The following is a 12,860-nucleotide window of genomic DNA, read 5'->3' as shown; positions in this document are numbered from 1 at the left end:
AAAATTAAGTCTGTTTTTAACCCATCAGATTCTTAAAACCTCTTCAGAAGCAAACCAATTGACAGGATGGCAAGATGACTGCTGCTGTCATGCGGCCAGACTTCTAACATTTAACTTCTTCTCTCCTCCCGATACAAGCCCACCTCTGCGCTTGGTGCACAAGCCAGGAGCATGGCCGGAGCACTGTTTCGCCAGCCCTGATCTAATGTATAGGAAGATGCAGTGGGATTGCTAAGGATAGGTATAACTGTTTGTTGGAACTTACCATTGACAGCATGATGGACAAGTCTGAGTGATTGATGACTTGCTTGAATAAATGCACACCAGGTCACTATGATGTGAGAAGTAACTACATAAATGGATATGTGTGTACTGGCTTTCATTCATGGAAAGAAATATAAAGTTCCACTACCAATAAATTATATTTAAAACTACAGCAAAGAGGCAAATGATGTTTTCATATAGAAAATGGCAGTATCTCAATAGATCCTCCATGCCTCTTGTTTCCTTGAGTAAAGAACAGGGAGGTGAGAAGAGGAGTTGAGTGACCCTTAGCCAGGTTAAATGGGACCACCCTTTGAAAGCGGCAGCCATATTGTTTGGCACCACGGCCGGTTGGAGAGCAGTGTAAGCTGGTTGTTAGTCGTAAGTTTGTATTCATCCAGTGATTTACCTGTGACAAGTTGCCTAATGTAACTGTTGTTTATCAAGGGTCTTTGTTGTGTGCATTGGTGCAACAATAGAAGTGACAGGAATAGAAAACCTGGCATTACTTTTCATCGATAATATTTGCTTCTTGTAGGCTAGTACATATCAAATGTAGACACGATGTTTATTTTTTTCAAGGAGAGAACGTCATTGTTTTAAAGTATGGATTAGTGTAAGTTCCCTAAGAACCCAGACTGTCAGGCCCTGTGGATGAAGGCAGTTCAGAGGAAGAACTGGACACCTAGTGTTCACAGTGTTATTTGTATGGAACACTTTAGCCTTGACTAAGTGAATGATACGTACGTACTTATCCGGACCAAGACTGAACGAGAATAGCGTCCTGAAAGTATTCCCTGCCTATCCCAGCTACTTACAGCCATCAGTGCCTAAGATAATTATCACTTGGGGGCTTAAATTAAGATAGTGGTTGATGTTCTTTATTGTTCTGTTTGGATGACATTCTAAATAATAATAGTTTGCATAAAAGGAAAGAACCACAATCCAGGGATGTTGACACACTTGGGCCAAGTAATATTGTGTTGAAGAGGGCTACCAGTGCCATTCATACTGTTCAGGTGCAAAAGGTGAGAACATTTCCTATTTTATTACAGGAAGAGCTTTGAACACAATATACTCCTATTGTAGTTCGGTAGTCCCCATTTTAACTAATAATATTCTCGTTTGTTTATTCAGGGTGTTCAATCCCCGGATAAGGAAAATGAAGAGAAATTTGAACATGCACAGTGTCAAAAGAAAGGAGAGAAATTGAAATTGATAAGTAGGAAAATGAGGGCTTTGTTGAAACTTACGAGAATGATCATGAACAATTTACGAAGAAGGAATGCTAGCATGAAGAAAGAAAGCAGCAACTATGAAAACTTTATTTCACAACTTGAAATCAAAAAGTTTAATTACAAATAAGTGCGCTATTCAGCTTACTGATATTTCAGGCGTTTGATTAAGACACTTATTCAGAGTGCAAAATGAAAAGATCCAGGGAGCAAAAATTAGACAATATTTCACCAAAGTAATGCAGTTAAAAAGACAGTAATGCTCACAGTTGGACTGTGATTGCAATGCTTGTTCTTGTCAGTTTGTGGTCTGTGAGTGGCTTTAGTTTGATCAAAAGTACAATTTTATATGTTACAATGTTGTGTACAGTGTAGTATATTATAATTAGATGCCTTGTGCTTGAATAGAAAGAAAACACAGTTTTTATCACATTCCACCTCATTCAGTAGGGCACGGTTGTGCTGCATGGGCATGGCCTCAAGGGCTTCCCCATCCTGCGAAAGTGGGCCCACTTTCTCCACAGGCTAGCAGTGGTGAAGGGCCACTCCATTACACTTCTCACCTCCCTGATAAAGAATGTTCATGGTTCGATCCCAGACCAGACTGGCATCTACCATGATATCTCAGATCTCTTCTCTCTACTACTACATAATTAAATATTGTTATTAAATTTATTATTACTTATTATTATTATTATTAAATAAATAAATATAATTAAATGTTAAGTAAAAACAGTGGTTATGACCCAGTGTCTACTTCTCTGAGTTCCAAAGATGTCTAGCAGCAAAATTACTGTGATGTAACTTCCCGGGATATTGTCCTGCAGGAGTTTTTTTAATGTGCTGGTAAATCAAGCGACACAAGGCTGTTGTTTTTGAGCACCTTCAAATAGCTCCAGAGTGAGTCAGCATCAAACTCTCCAACTTGAGCTCAGAACACTGCTCTGCTGTGTAAGCTACTGAGTCCAGTATTTCCATTACTATTTATGCTGTAGTTATAGTGTGTCAGTGCTATCTGATTACTAATGCTAGGGCATTTGGTAATGTGCTACCCTTTCCTTTGACTTGTCATTGTGTTCTTAATGTGTTATAACTTTAGTCCTCAACATTGTATCCTGCTCAGTGCTGGAAGGGTGAAAGCAGTATACTTTGGGATTTAAGACCAAATGATACTTTGTTGATAGCAGAAAACCCAACATCCTCCTCCATTTTTCTTTTCCTCTTTCACGAGGAGTAAGTAAGATAGGTGTCAGTTATGCATCATTTACCTTTTTATGAGCTTTCTTTTTTCTTTTCCTTATTCTCTAATGGATGTAGTGTTTGTATAAAGTAATTTTTATTTATTTTGTAACCTGTTTTAGACATGTCCTGGAGGTCATTGTATGGAGCTAAGAGACTGTGTTGAATGCTTGGTGTATAAAACAGGAGAGTGTGTTGATCCATGTGAAAACCTTAACATAACAATAAATGATGTAGTGGATGAATTGACAGGTAAGTTAAATCATACTGCATATGATGATGATGATGATGATATGATCATGTGACTGTGACAATAGGGGTTGATTTTCTACCAGTTACTCTTCTTAATGATTATTTTCACTGCCGTCGGTGTCATTGACATCATTACCATAAACTGACCAGACATCTTGGATTAGGTGGAACAGTCCTGCTTTTAGACTTCTTAGAAACTTGGTGGATGTTTAAATGTCCTGCTTTCAGTAAAGATATAACATTTTACCTTTCCAAATACATTAATACAACACTGACAATGACTGACAAACATATTAGTTATTTCCTGTTCAGTTCAATTGTGTAGTTGCATTTTATATTTTCTTGCATGTATAAGAACACATGTGTAGTGAAATGCAATTAAAACCCAGCCATAGATTGCCCAACAGAGTTCTGGTTTCTTCTCCATTTAGTAGAGTATAACAGAACATCAAAATTGACACTCAGCAATCTAAACATGTCAAATCGAAGTGGCTGTAACATAGTAGCTCCACCTCACCTCCCCATTATGTACCTATGTAACAGAGTTCACTGTTGCCTGTGAGAGTGGTGGTGATGGTGGTGATTATTGTTTTAAGAGGAAGTACAACTAGGCAACGTTCTCTGTTAACACTAATCAGAGGGAAAAAATGAAAGGGGTCCATCACTTCAAAAAATGAATGTGTCAGCTAAAGAAAGACAAGGGCCACAAAGGGTGTGAAAATGAGACTCCCTAGGCCTCAATACCTAACACCGTTGGAGTCAGAAAATAACAAGAGTTGATCAAGGGAGGTCGGATGGGAAAGATGAAAGTGAGGAGCCTGGCACAAGTGGAAGCAATGTCAGGACTAAGCTTAGGGCCCCATAGTTGTCAACCCACGCTCCCAAGTTGAGAGCCCCTGGGGCCCGTTTTTGTCGCCTCATACGACAGGTAGGGGATACCATGGCTGTTATTCTACCACCACCACCCACAGGGGTGTAGCCTGTGAGAGTGCATAGATTGCTATCTCAGATGAAACGTTAATCTCTCTGAAACAGTTTTTTTTGTCATAATATCTGATGATAAGAATGCTGATCTTCCCTGTACAAACACTAGGCTATGACTCTTCCCACCCTGGATTCCAAGCATTGCTGGCATACACACTATAGAATGTGTCACTTGTCAGGTTGACACTGCATACCAAATGATGTTTATTAGCATTGAAGCAGAATTTGATCTTTTACTGAATACAACTGCTTGCCATTTGTCCCTCGACGCCAATCCTCTTCTTCGACACCACTGTACAACTGTAAGGCATGAATGGAAGTGTACCAAGCAGTACACATGATTGTTGTCCAGCTCTAGATATGTGCTTCACATTACCTGTACAGTGCTATACAGCTGGGTGCTTTTCTATGGCTGCTCAAACAGTGCAGTGCACTTGGCATACATTTGTATGTCACTGCTGTCGATATTGGGGCATATGAGGATGAGCACCTTCATTTCACCAACAGCATTGTGTTGCCCATTTGACCATCTGACCTTACAGAGACCACCTTCATTAACTGCATAAACAGTGTTTGCCTATGCCATCCAAGCAAGCTGCTAATATCCAACACAACATTTTGAGTGCTCTACTGTGCTGTGCTGGGAACTGCAAGTACTCCCTTTGCAGTTGTATAACTCTTGATTAGCCTCAGTTGCTGAGCTGATGGTACTTGGTTCCTGCTTTCTGCACTGTGCTGTGTTCTTGATAATCTCATGTCCTGCTCTCCAGTACTGACATGAACTACTATGGTTTTCATTCCCTTCCTTGAAGATCTTTTCTTTTAATTTTCTGTTACTGTATACAGAGTGATTCAAAAGGTTGCTCAGACTCTTAAGTGGCTCATACATGGATTCAAGTACAACAATTTTTGTATAGAAATATATGTCTCATATGAAGTTCTTTGTCAGGGCAATGCTGGGAATGTCAGGGACAACATAATGGAGATTTCAAAACTGGCTTTCACGACCATAGATCTTGTGATCACGGGAATAGAACCAGCTTTTGTGTGGTTGGGCCATGTGCGTTTGCAGAGTTTTGCCCAGACGTGCCATTTGGGCTCATCAGTTGGATTGGCACGCCCCTCCAAGACTCTGCTTAGCAGTGTCAGACCAACTGCATGGTCCTGCCGTTTTAGCAAATAGGGATTGCTAACCTGCTAAAGGAGAAGTGAATTCTCCGTTCTGAAAAATATGTACTCCCCATGGAGATACAATTTCAAGAATGGAGTATTTATTGTATTCATTTTTTCCAAAATGCTTTATATTACTAAACAGTTCAGAACTGACAGTGAATGAAGTGAGCCGGGCTGAGTGGCTCAGGTGGTTGAGGCACTGGTCTTCTGACCCCAGCTTGGCAGGTTTGATCCTAGCTCAGTCCGGTGGTATTTGAAGGTTCTCAAATCCATCACTCTCATGTCAGTAGATTTACTGGCATGTAAAAGAACTCCTGCAGGACTAAATTGCGGTACCTTGGCATCTTCAAAAACCGGTAAAGTATTCAATGAGACATAAAGCAAATAATAGTATTATTGAATGAAGTGATAGTCATCTGTGTACACAGTTAAGTTAGACACTGGACAACGAATATTGTTTACAAAAGTTATTCGAACTGGCACGTGCCATATTTAATGCAGGCGTTACATCAGCATAGTTAACTCTAATGGAGGTAAGCATACCAGTACACTGTAATGGGGCATTCAGATGAAGACAAGAAGTCTATTGTCATACCGGATGCTAGTACATGTGATGCATGGGCACATTATATATATTTTTTTTTTTTATTCCTGCAGAGGGATTCCTGTATATTGTCTAGCAATGTAGATCATTTTGAAAAAATAAATAAAATAAATGTTTTAATGTCATTTCTGACATTCACAGGCTTGCTCTTACACATTGTTTCATCCTAGATTATGCGTTCCTACTTCATAGTTGTTGTACTTCAACCCCGCTATTGACTACTTACATTTCTGGACAACCTTTTGAATTAGTCAGTATAATCATCCTGAAGGCAAATAAATTTGAAACATTATCAGACTGACATAAGTTTTGTAAAAATTGTATCTTTGTGATTATCAAGAATTTTCTGTTGATGAAAAGCAGTCTGTCATCATCATCATCATCATCCTTTTTTATGATAATCATTGCTTTTCTGGTCCAGAAAACCACCCACTGTTTTAAATAACCATTTGAGGTATTTAAGCTATGTTGTTGCAGATCATTATTCATATGGAATGCTGTTTCATTTTCAATTTTATTTATTGTTATGAACTTGCAGAAGAAGATGCAGATGAGGATAAACATTTCTGTCCACTTCCTGATGGCTCTAGCTGTACTATTATCTTCATTTATCAGGAAAAAGATGGTCTTATGAATGTAACAGCACAGAGAGAGAAGGAATGTCGTGGAGTTGGTAATGTTCTGGGTAAGAACCTTTACTGAAATTGTTGACATAGTTAACTCACTAACTCAGTTGTGTATAAGACTTCTACACTGCGGTAATCTTTTTATTTTTTTATTAGATTACCATATTTACGCGAATAATCCCTGCACCCTAATTTTAGGAAGGCTCATTTTGAAAAAAAATGAAATGAAGTAAAATGCCTTCCATTGAAAGAGTAATGTAGGCATAAACAAACACTTTGTGTCACTCTGTGAGGTCCGTGTGGTCTTTACGGAAATATGAACATGTTAATTTATGGATATAGCTGCTTTGCTCGAAATGATACAAATACATTATCACTGCTATATAATGCCATGAAAATTAGCAAGTAGGCCTGCCAGGTATTTCATTAATCTGAACTTGCAATAGGCTCGACTCCCTGTGGATTGAAAGATTTTTTGTCTTGTCCATCACTAGAATCCTCTCCTAAATTACTTACAAATTCGTCACACTCCACGTCTAAAACACTTCTCACAAGCAATCTCTTGTTACTCAGATAGTAACACAACCAGTGGTGGATAATTTTTTCTTCATGCAATGTAAAGATTTAAAACAGACACACCGGCGAACTCGAATGTTAGTTTTGCGTTACAGTAAAACGTGATTTCGAATTAACCGCCAACTCGTATGCCAACCCCAGTTTAAATCTTTCAAATGTTATGGAAAAATCTATTTGCAAAATGTATTCAACAAGGTGCATTTACAGTATTCAAATAATGAACTTGGATAACTCACTGGCTAACATAACCTCACGCAATGAAAGAAAAAAGTATGATTCAAAGATGAGGACAAATTATGCTGACTCCCATGTACAAGTGCTTTAATGTTTGGTTTACTGTACTATTTGCATTTTTAGATGCCTTGTGCTTGCACAGAAAGTGCCAAATGCCCTTAAAACATCGTGGCTTATTGAACATTCCTATGTCGAGGGGAGGAAGTCTCTTGCTTCTGTGTGCATTGAAACTCAGTACAGTACAGTGACCCCATCTCCTTTAAAACCATAAGTCCGTTTGGGCTTGGCAATAAATAAAAAAAATTTTAAATGCAGTTTCATCGGTTTGGACAATATTGTTTGGTGTGTATGAATTGATTATAATTATGAGCCACGCTTTTTCACCAACTGTCGGCATCGCCAGTGTTCACGGATTCTGCTTCTCCACACACTGCCTGCTAATTGTGGCATTCCTTAAAATGCCAAATACAAAAGGATTACGATTTCACTTGAGCTTAGCAACTATGAAACACACTATAGACACACTGAAGTGAGTGAAAGTGCAGAAAGCTACCCCTGCACGTTCTGGAAAACGCATTCTGTCGTGGTGCAGAGAAAGTTTGAATTTAAATTACTTTGTAAAATACTATTTTTTTAAAATGTGAAGGCTGTTTAGAATTTAAAGTCTGAATAGTTCTCCATTTAAATATGACATATGGGGACAGTTTTATTCCATCTGTGGTTACACACCCAACATCTAAAACTAGTTGAGCAAGGAGCAGGTTGCCAACCTTGACACAAATAACACTCACACCCCAATTTCATGTCTCAGTTGGTTTTTTTTTTTTTTAACATGCAGGGATTATTCACATAAATATGGTATTTTGATACCTTTGTGATGATGGAAAAATAAATAAGTTGATCTGCCTTTGGAAGAAGTACTCAACCTAAGAAGATTACTGTTCATTTAATCATGGAGGGAAAGTCACCATGTATACCCCAGTGACAGCGGAGAAATATCGGGGTGGAAAATGAACAGTTCCTCTAGAGCAGGAATAGGTTTCCTTGACTGGAGTAGCTGGTGGTGGTGGTGGTTGTATCCAGCTAACCACAAATGTTGAAGGTGAAGCAGCCACAATAACTTTATCATTTACTGTAATGCAGTCTTCGAGTTGAGTTTTCATAGGGAATTCAGACAGTGAAATAGATGCTCAAGATCTTGAATTACACCAGTCACAATCAGCATTCTGTGTATAACTCCATCTGTTTAGTGTAGCTTTGATTCTTGGCATTACAGTTGTTATCTTGTGAAGGATCTTCTGGACAGGGCAAGATTGTGAAGTTTGTGCTGAGTTCCTTCTGTTGGCTGATTTCAGTTGGGTAGTGAGGACTCTTGCTTCCAGTATTGATCCTGAGAACACTTGGTGTGTCTGGTGCTGGCCTGGTGTTATTAATGAAACTCCTCCATAATCTGAGATGTACTATTTCATGGCTTGGAAAGGATCGCAATCGCCCACCTCTTGTCTGAGTTTCTCACTTTCAGATGCTTCTTGCCACATTGTCATATAATTAGTTCATGGGAAGGTTTCGGCCACTTGGGCCATCATCAGCCATAAAGATTTTAAAAAAATTGGCATAACTAAAAACATAAAAAACCATGAAACAAACAAAGACATCTAAAAAAGAAAAGAATTACACATTAAAATCAATCTCTGATAGAAAATTTGGTGGCACTTATTTCCATGCAACACAAATATTTGTACAATGAAGTTAAACCTTGGTATGATAAAAACATTAAACATGCCAAGATATCAAGATAAGAGAAAACGTGTTAAATCAATCTCTTATGTCCATTTGTCATAAAATGTTTTGAATTTGTGAGTTATTGTGTGGAGTCCATTCTTGACTTGCTTGATCTTAACAAATAACTTAAGTACACTTGTGAGTGATTGAGGGGGACATTAATAGTTATTGCAGAAATAGATAGTGGCCCAGTAGGTGTTTTGTCGATACAGATCAGACCGATGTCCCCCTCTCTCCTTCCAACTTTCACACAGTTCCAAGGGAGTATGATGCCGGTGACAAAGTACAATACACTGTATGGTATACACAGTATCGACAGAACACCTACTAGGCCAGTCTATTTCTGAAATAACTATTGATGTCCCCCTCAATCACTCACAAGTGTACATAAGTTATTTATTAAGATCAAGCAAGTAAAGAATGGACTCCACACAATAACTCACCAATTCAAAACCAGGGCACAAAATTTTATGACATATGGACACAAGTGTCACCAGCTTTCTGTCGGAGATTGATTTAACGTGTGTTCTTTTATCTTGATATCTTGGCACATTTAATGTTTTTATTATGCCAAGGTTTAAATCCATTGTACAGTCGTTTGTGATTCATGGACATAAATGCCACCAAGTTTTCTATCAGAGATTGATTTTAATGTGAAATTCTTTTTAGGTGTCTTTGTTTGTTTCATGGTCTTTATGTTTTTAGTTGTGCAATTTTAAAAAAACAGCTGATGAAGGCCCAAGTGGCTGAAACCAGTCCTATGTACTAATTATATGACAATGTAACTGATTTTTGATCAAATATAGTTACATGTTTAATTAGTGTGGTATTGAATTTTATCTACCAGTTGTAACTACTGTCAATATGGATCGTAATTAAATTTTTATCATACAAGGCCAATCTTCAGTCAAAGTTTTCTTGAATTTTGCTTCAGTTAGAAACTTGTGAACTATGCTCTGTGCAGATGACATTAATTAATTAATTAACTAGTATACATGAAATCAAACTATTATAACAAAAATGTATATAAAGAGTTCAGAGTCATTTGTTTCATCTGATAACTTCCTTTTTTTAAAATGCAAATTTACAGTACGTAACACATTGAAATGAAAATTCCTCTTGAATTGGCCTCTGAATATTCTGAATGCTGTATTGAGAAGTATACCTTATTGCTGCTGTCTAGTTCAATTTTAGTAAATAGTGACTTTTTTGTTTTGTTTGTACCTCTGAACCTCTGAATAATAATTAATGTCATAATTATGCCCCAAACATTGTGCAAATCAAAATGGTATTTTAGCGAATGCGGTGGATCAGCACTAGATCATCCTGCGGTGTATGTTACATACATTCTCAATCAATCAATAAATCAATCAATACTGATCTGCATTTAGAGCAGTCACCCAGGTGGCAGATTTCCTATCTGTTGTTTTCCTAGCCTTTTCTAAAATGATTTAAAAGAAATCATTCTGAGGTTGGTGATAGGAGTAAAAAGCATTGCCCTTATCCTTCATGGGAACCTGTTTATGAGGTACCTCCTACACTGCCCATTTAAACAATGAGCTTAATCAATCAGATATTGTTTGGTAAGAGATGAATATTGTTAAATCTTTTTAATACCAAAGACTGACCCTTGACCATTCTAGTTGGGTGATTAATACTTCACCTGAAAGCACACTGTATTATTTGTAAAGTACAAACTCACTATAAACATTTTCTCTTTCTAGCGGTAGTATTTGGAGTTGTAGGAAGCACCATTCTGATTGGACTTCTCTTTATTATATTTTGGAAACTGTTGACTACAATTCATGATAACAGAGAATTTGCCAAGTTTGAAAAAGAGAGAGCCAAAGCTAAATTTGATCGAGTAAGTACAATTTTTATAATTGTTTTATATAAAAAGGTAACAGTTATGACACTATAGCCTGTGTCAAATTCGAAGTGTTCTGGTTGATAGACTACTCAGAATTGTCCAATCGACTGCTATATTGTTTCGCTATGCCATCCTCTCAATGCGTTGTGCTCTGCAGAGAATTTCACTTTGTTAAATATAACTTGCACCAGGCCAGAATATTTTTACTTCATAAAAACAACCACAACAGAAACAGCTTCCCATTTGACACAGAGTCTAAGTTAAAACTGAATATTTGTTCACTGAAATTGTGATAGAAGTCAGAGCAGGAATATTCTTTCAAATTTCTGTATAAAATATGGAATATATTTCCTTGCTATTTTCTATATAAGAGTATTTTAAAATTTGTGTTTCTTTTTACAGCTAGAGACTGAACCTTTCTAGTTGAATGGCAAACTCTTTATTATACCTAAAAGAGTATATGTGAAGTAATGACTTAATATAAACATTTTCTCTGTTACAGTAATATAAGGATTAGTGAATCATTCATTTAGTTGTAAGTGGCATGGTTAAACATAATTTACATGATGCCGGTTGAGATTGCCACTTGTGTAAGCCTGATTTTATATAATAAACCACAAAGTTCAGTTGCTGTATAAACCAGTGGATCAGCTACTGTCCAGGCCAGTGAAATCAAACCTATTTCAATTTACTGGCAACTGGCATTGCTTGACCACTGATTCAGATGTCCATCCCAGTTGTTGTGGGTTCGTGGAGTGAACAATACATCACTTTCGATGGCAAACATGACAAAGAAACTTTATTTACAAGATGATGATAACAACATACATCATTCCAAACTCAGTGGTTCTCAAAGCACTGAATTCAACATACACTCAAAGAAAAGAAACAAGCCGGGCTAAGTTGCTAAGACTGTTGAGGTACTGGCCTTCTGACCCCAACTTGGCAGGTTTGATCCTGGCTCAGTTTGGTGGTATTTGAAGGCACTCAAATACATCAGCCTCATGTCGGTAGATTTACTGGCACGTAAAAGAACTCCTGCAGGACAAAATTCTGGCACCTTGGCATCTCCAAAAACTGTAAAAGTAGTTCATGGGACGTAAAGTCATTATTATTATTATTATTATTATTATTATTATTATTATTATTATTATTATTATTATTATTATTATTATTATTAACAAGAAAACATGAGAGTGGAATCAAAACCTCCTTAACTTAAATTAACTTAAAAATACACTATATTCATTCTGAATACATAACAATGAGTCTTACCTTCAGATGTTTAAAAATCTAGCTTCTTAGATGCTTCAACTTCCCTGTCAAAACTAGAACACGTAGGTTTATAATACTGTTGTACATACATATTTTTTTACATTTGAGTCTACATCTCCCTTCCTTTGAGTTTCTGGCAAATCAGCTCTCATTCATGTAAAATTCATGTAAAATTCTCGAGAAAATTTGAGAAAATTTGAATATTTCACAGTACAAATCCCTAACGTTCACACTTCAGGAAGAAAAGATAAAATAATTCATTAAATCATCATGTTGGTCTAAAAATAACCAAAATTACCATTACTACTAATTACTTAAGTTATTCATCAAAAATAAATATCAATTTCCAAAATTAAGTTAAGTGCCAATGTATTTTATCATATGTGATCTGTCATTATGCTATCAGTTACATCTGACATCTATTTAATGTTACTCTTTTGGAAACTCAGTAGTCTGATTTCTAAGAAGACTTCAGTAATCAATGTCGACATCCTTCAGTTACAGATAACCTTTCCAGTGATACCATTTAATGTGATCAAACAAGCCTCCTAACTCTATTTATTTGAGTAGAAATATTTGTGGTTAGAAATACAGGACAATATAGGCAAAATTCACATTAACTTCCCTATGTAGATTTGTGTTTGATGATCTGTAGGTATTCAACTAACATATGCACGTTATATAGATCATATTTTGGGTTATATATGGAATACTGAAGGATTAATATGTGTTATGGAATCAAATAT

General features: G+C 36.9%; 1 protein-coding gene across 2 annotated transcripts in view; it reads left to right on the top strand.

The window, feature by feature from the left end:
• LOC136877290 (integrin beta-PS) overlaps positions 1-12,860 on the top strand; it is a 151,514-nt gene that overhangs the window by 118,829 nt on the left and 19,825 nt on the right. For both annotated transcript variants that reach the window (XM_067151217.2, XM_067151218.2), the window contains exons 12-14: positions 2,861-2,990; positions 6,290-6,436; positions 10,694-10,833. In XM_067151217.2, the coding sequence (XP_067007318.2) occupies positions 2,861-2,990; positions 6,290-6,436; positions 10,694-10,833 (417 nt within the window). The remainder of the gene's footprint in view (positions 1-2,860; positions 2,991-6,289; positions 6,437-10,693; positions 10,834-12,860) is intronic.

Source organism: Anabrus simplex, chromosome 7 (assembly GCF_040414725.1).
Source record: "Anabrus simplex isolate iqAnaSimp1 chromosome 7, ASM4041472v1, whole genome shotgun sequence".
Lineage (NCBI taxonomy): Eukaryota > Metazoa > Arthropoda > Insecta > Orthoptera > Tettigoniidae > Anabrus > Anabrus simplex.
This window is presented reverse-complemented; position numbering and strand designations above follow the sequence as displayed.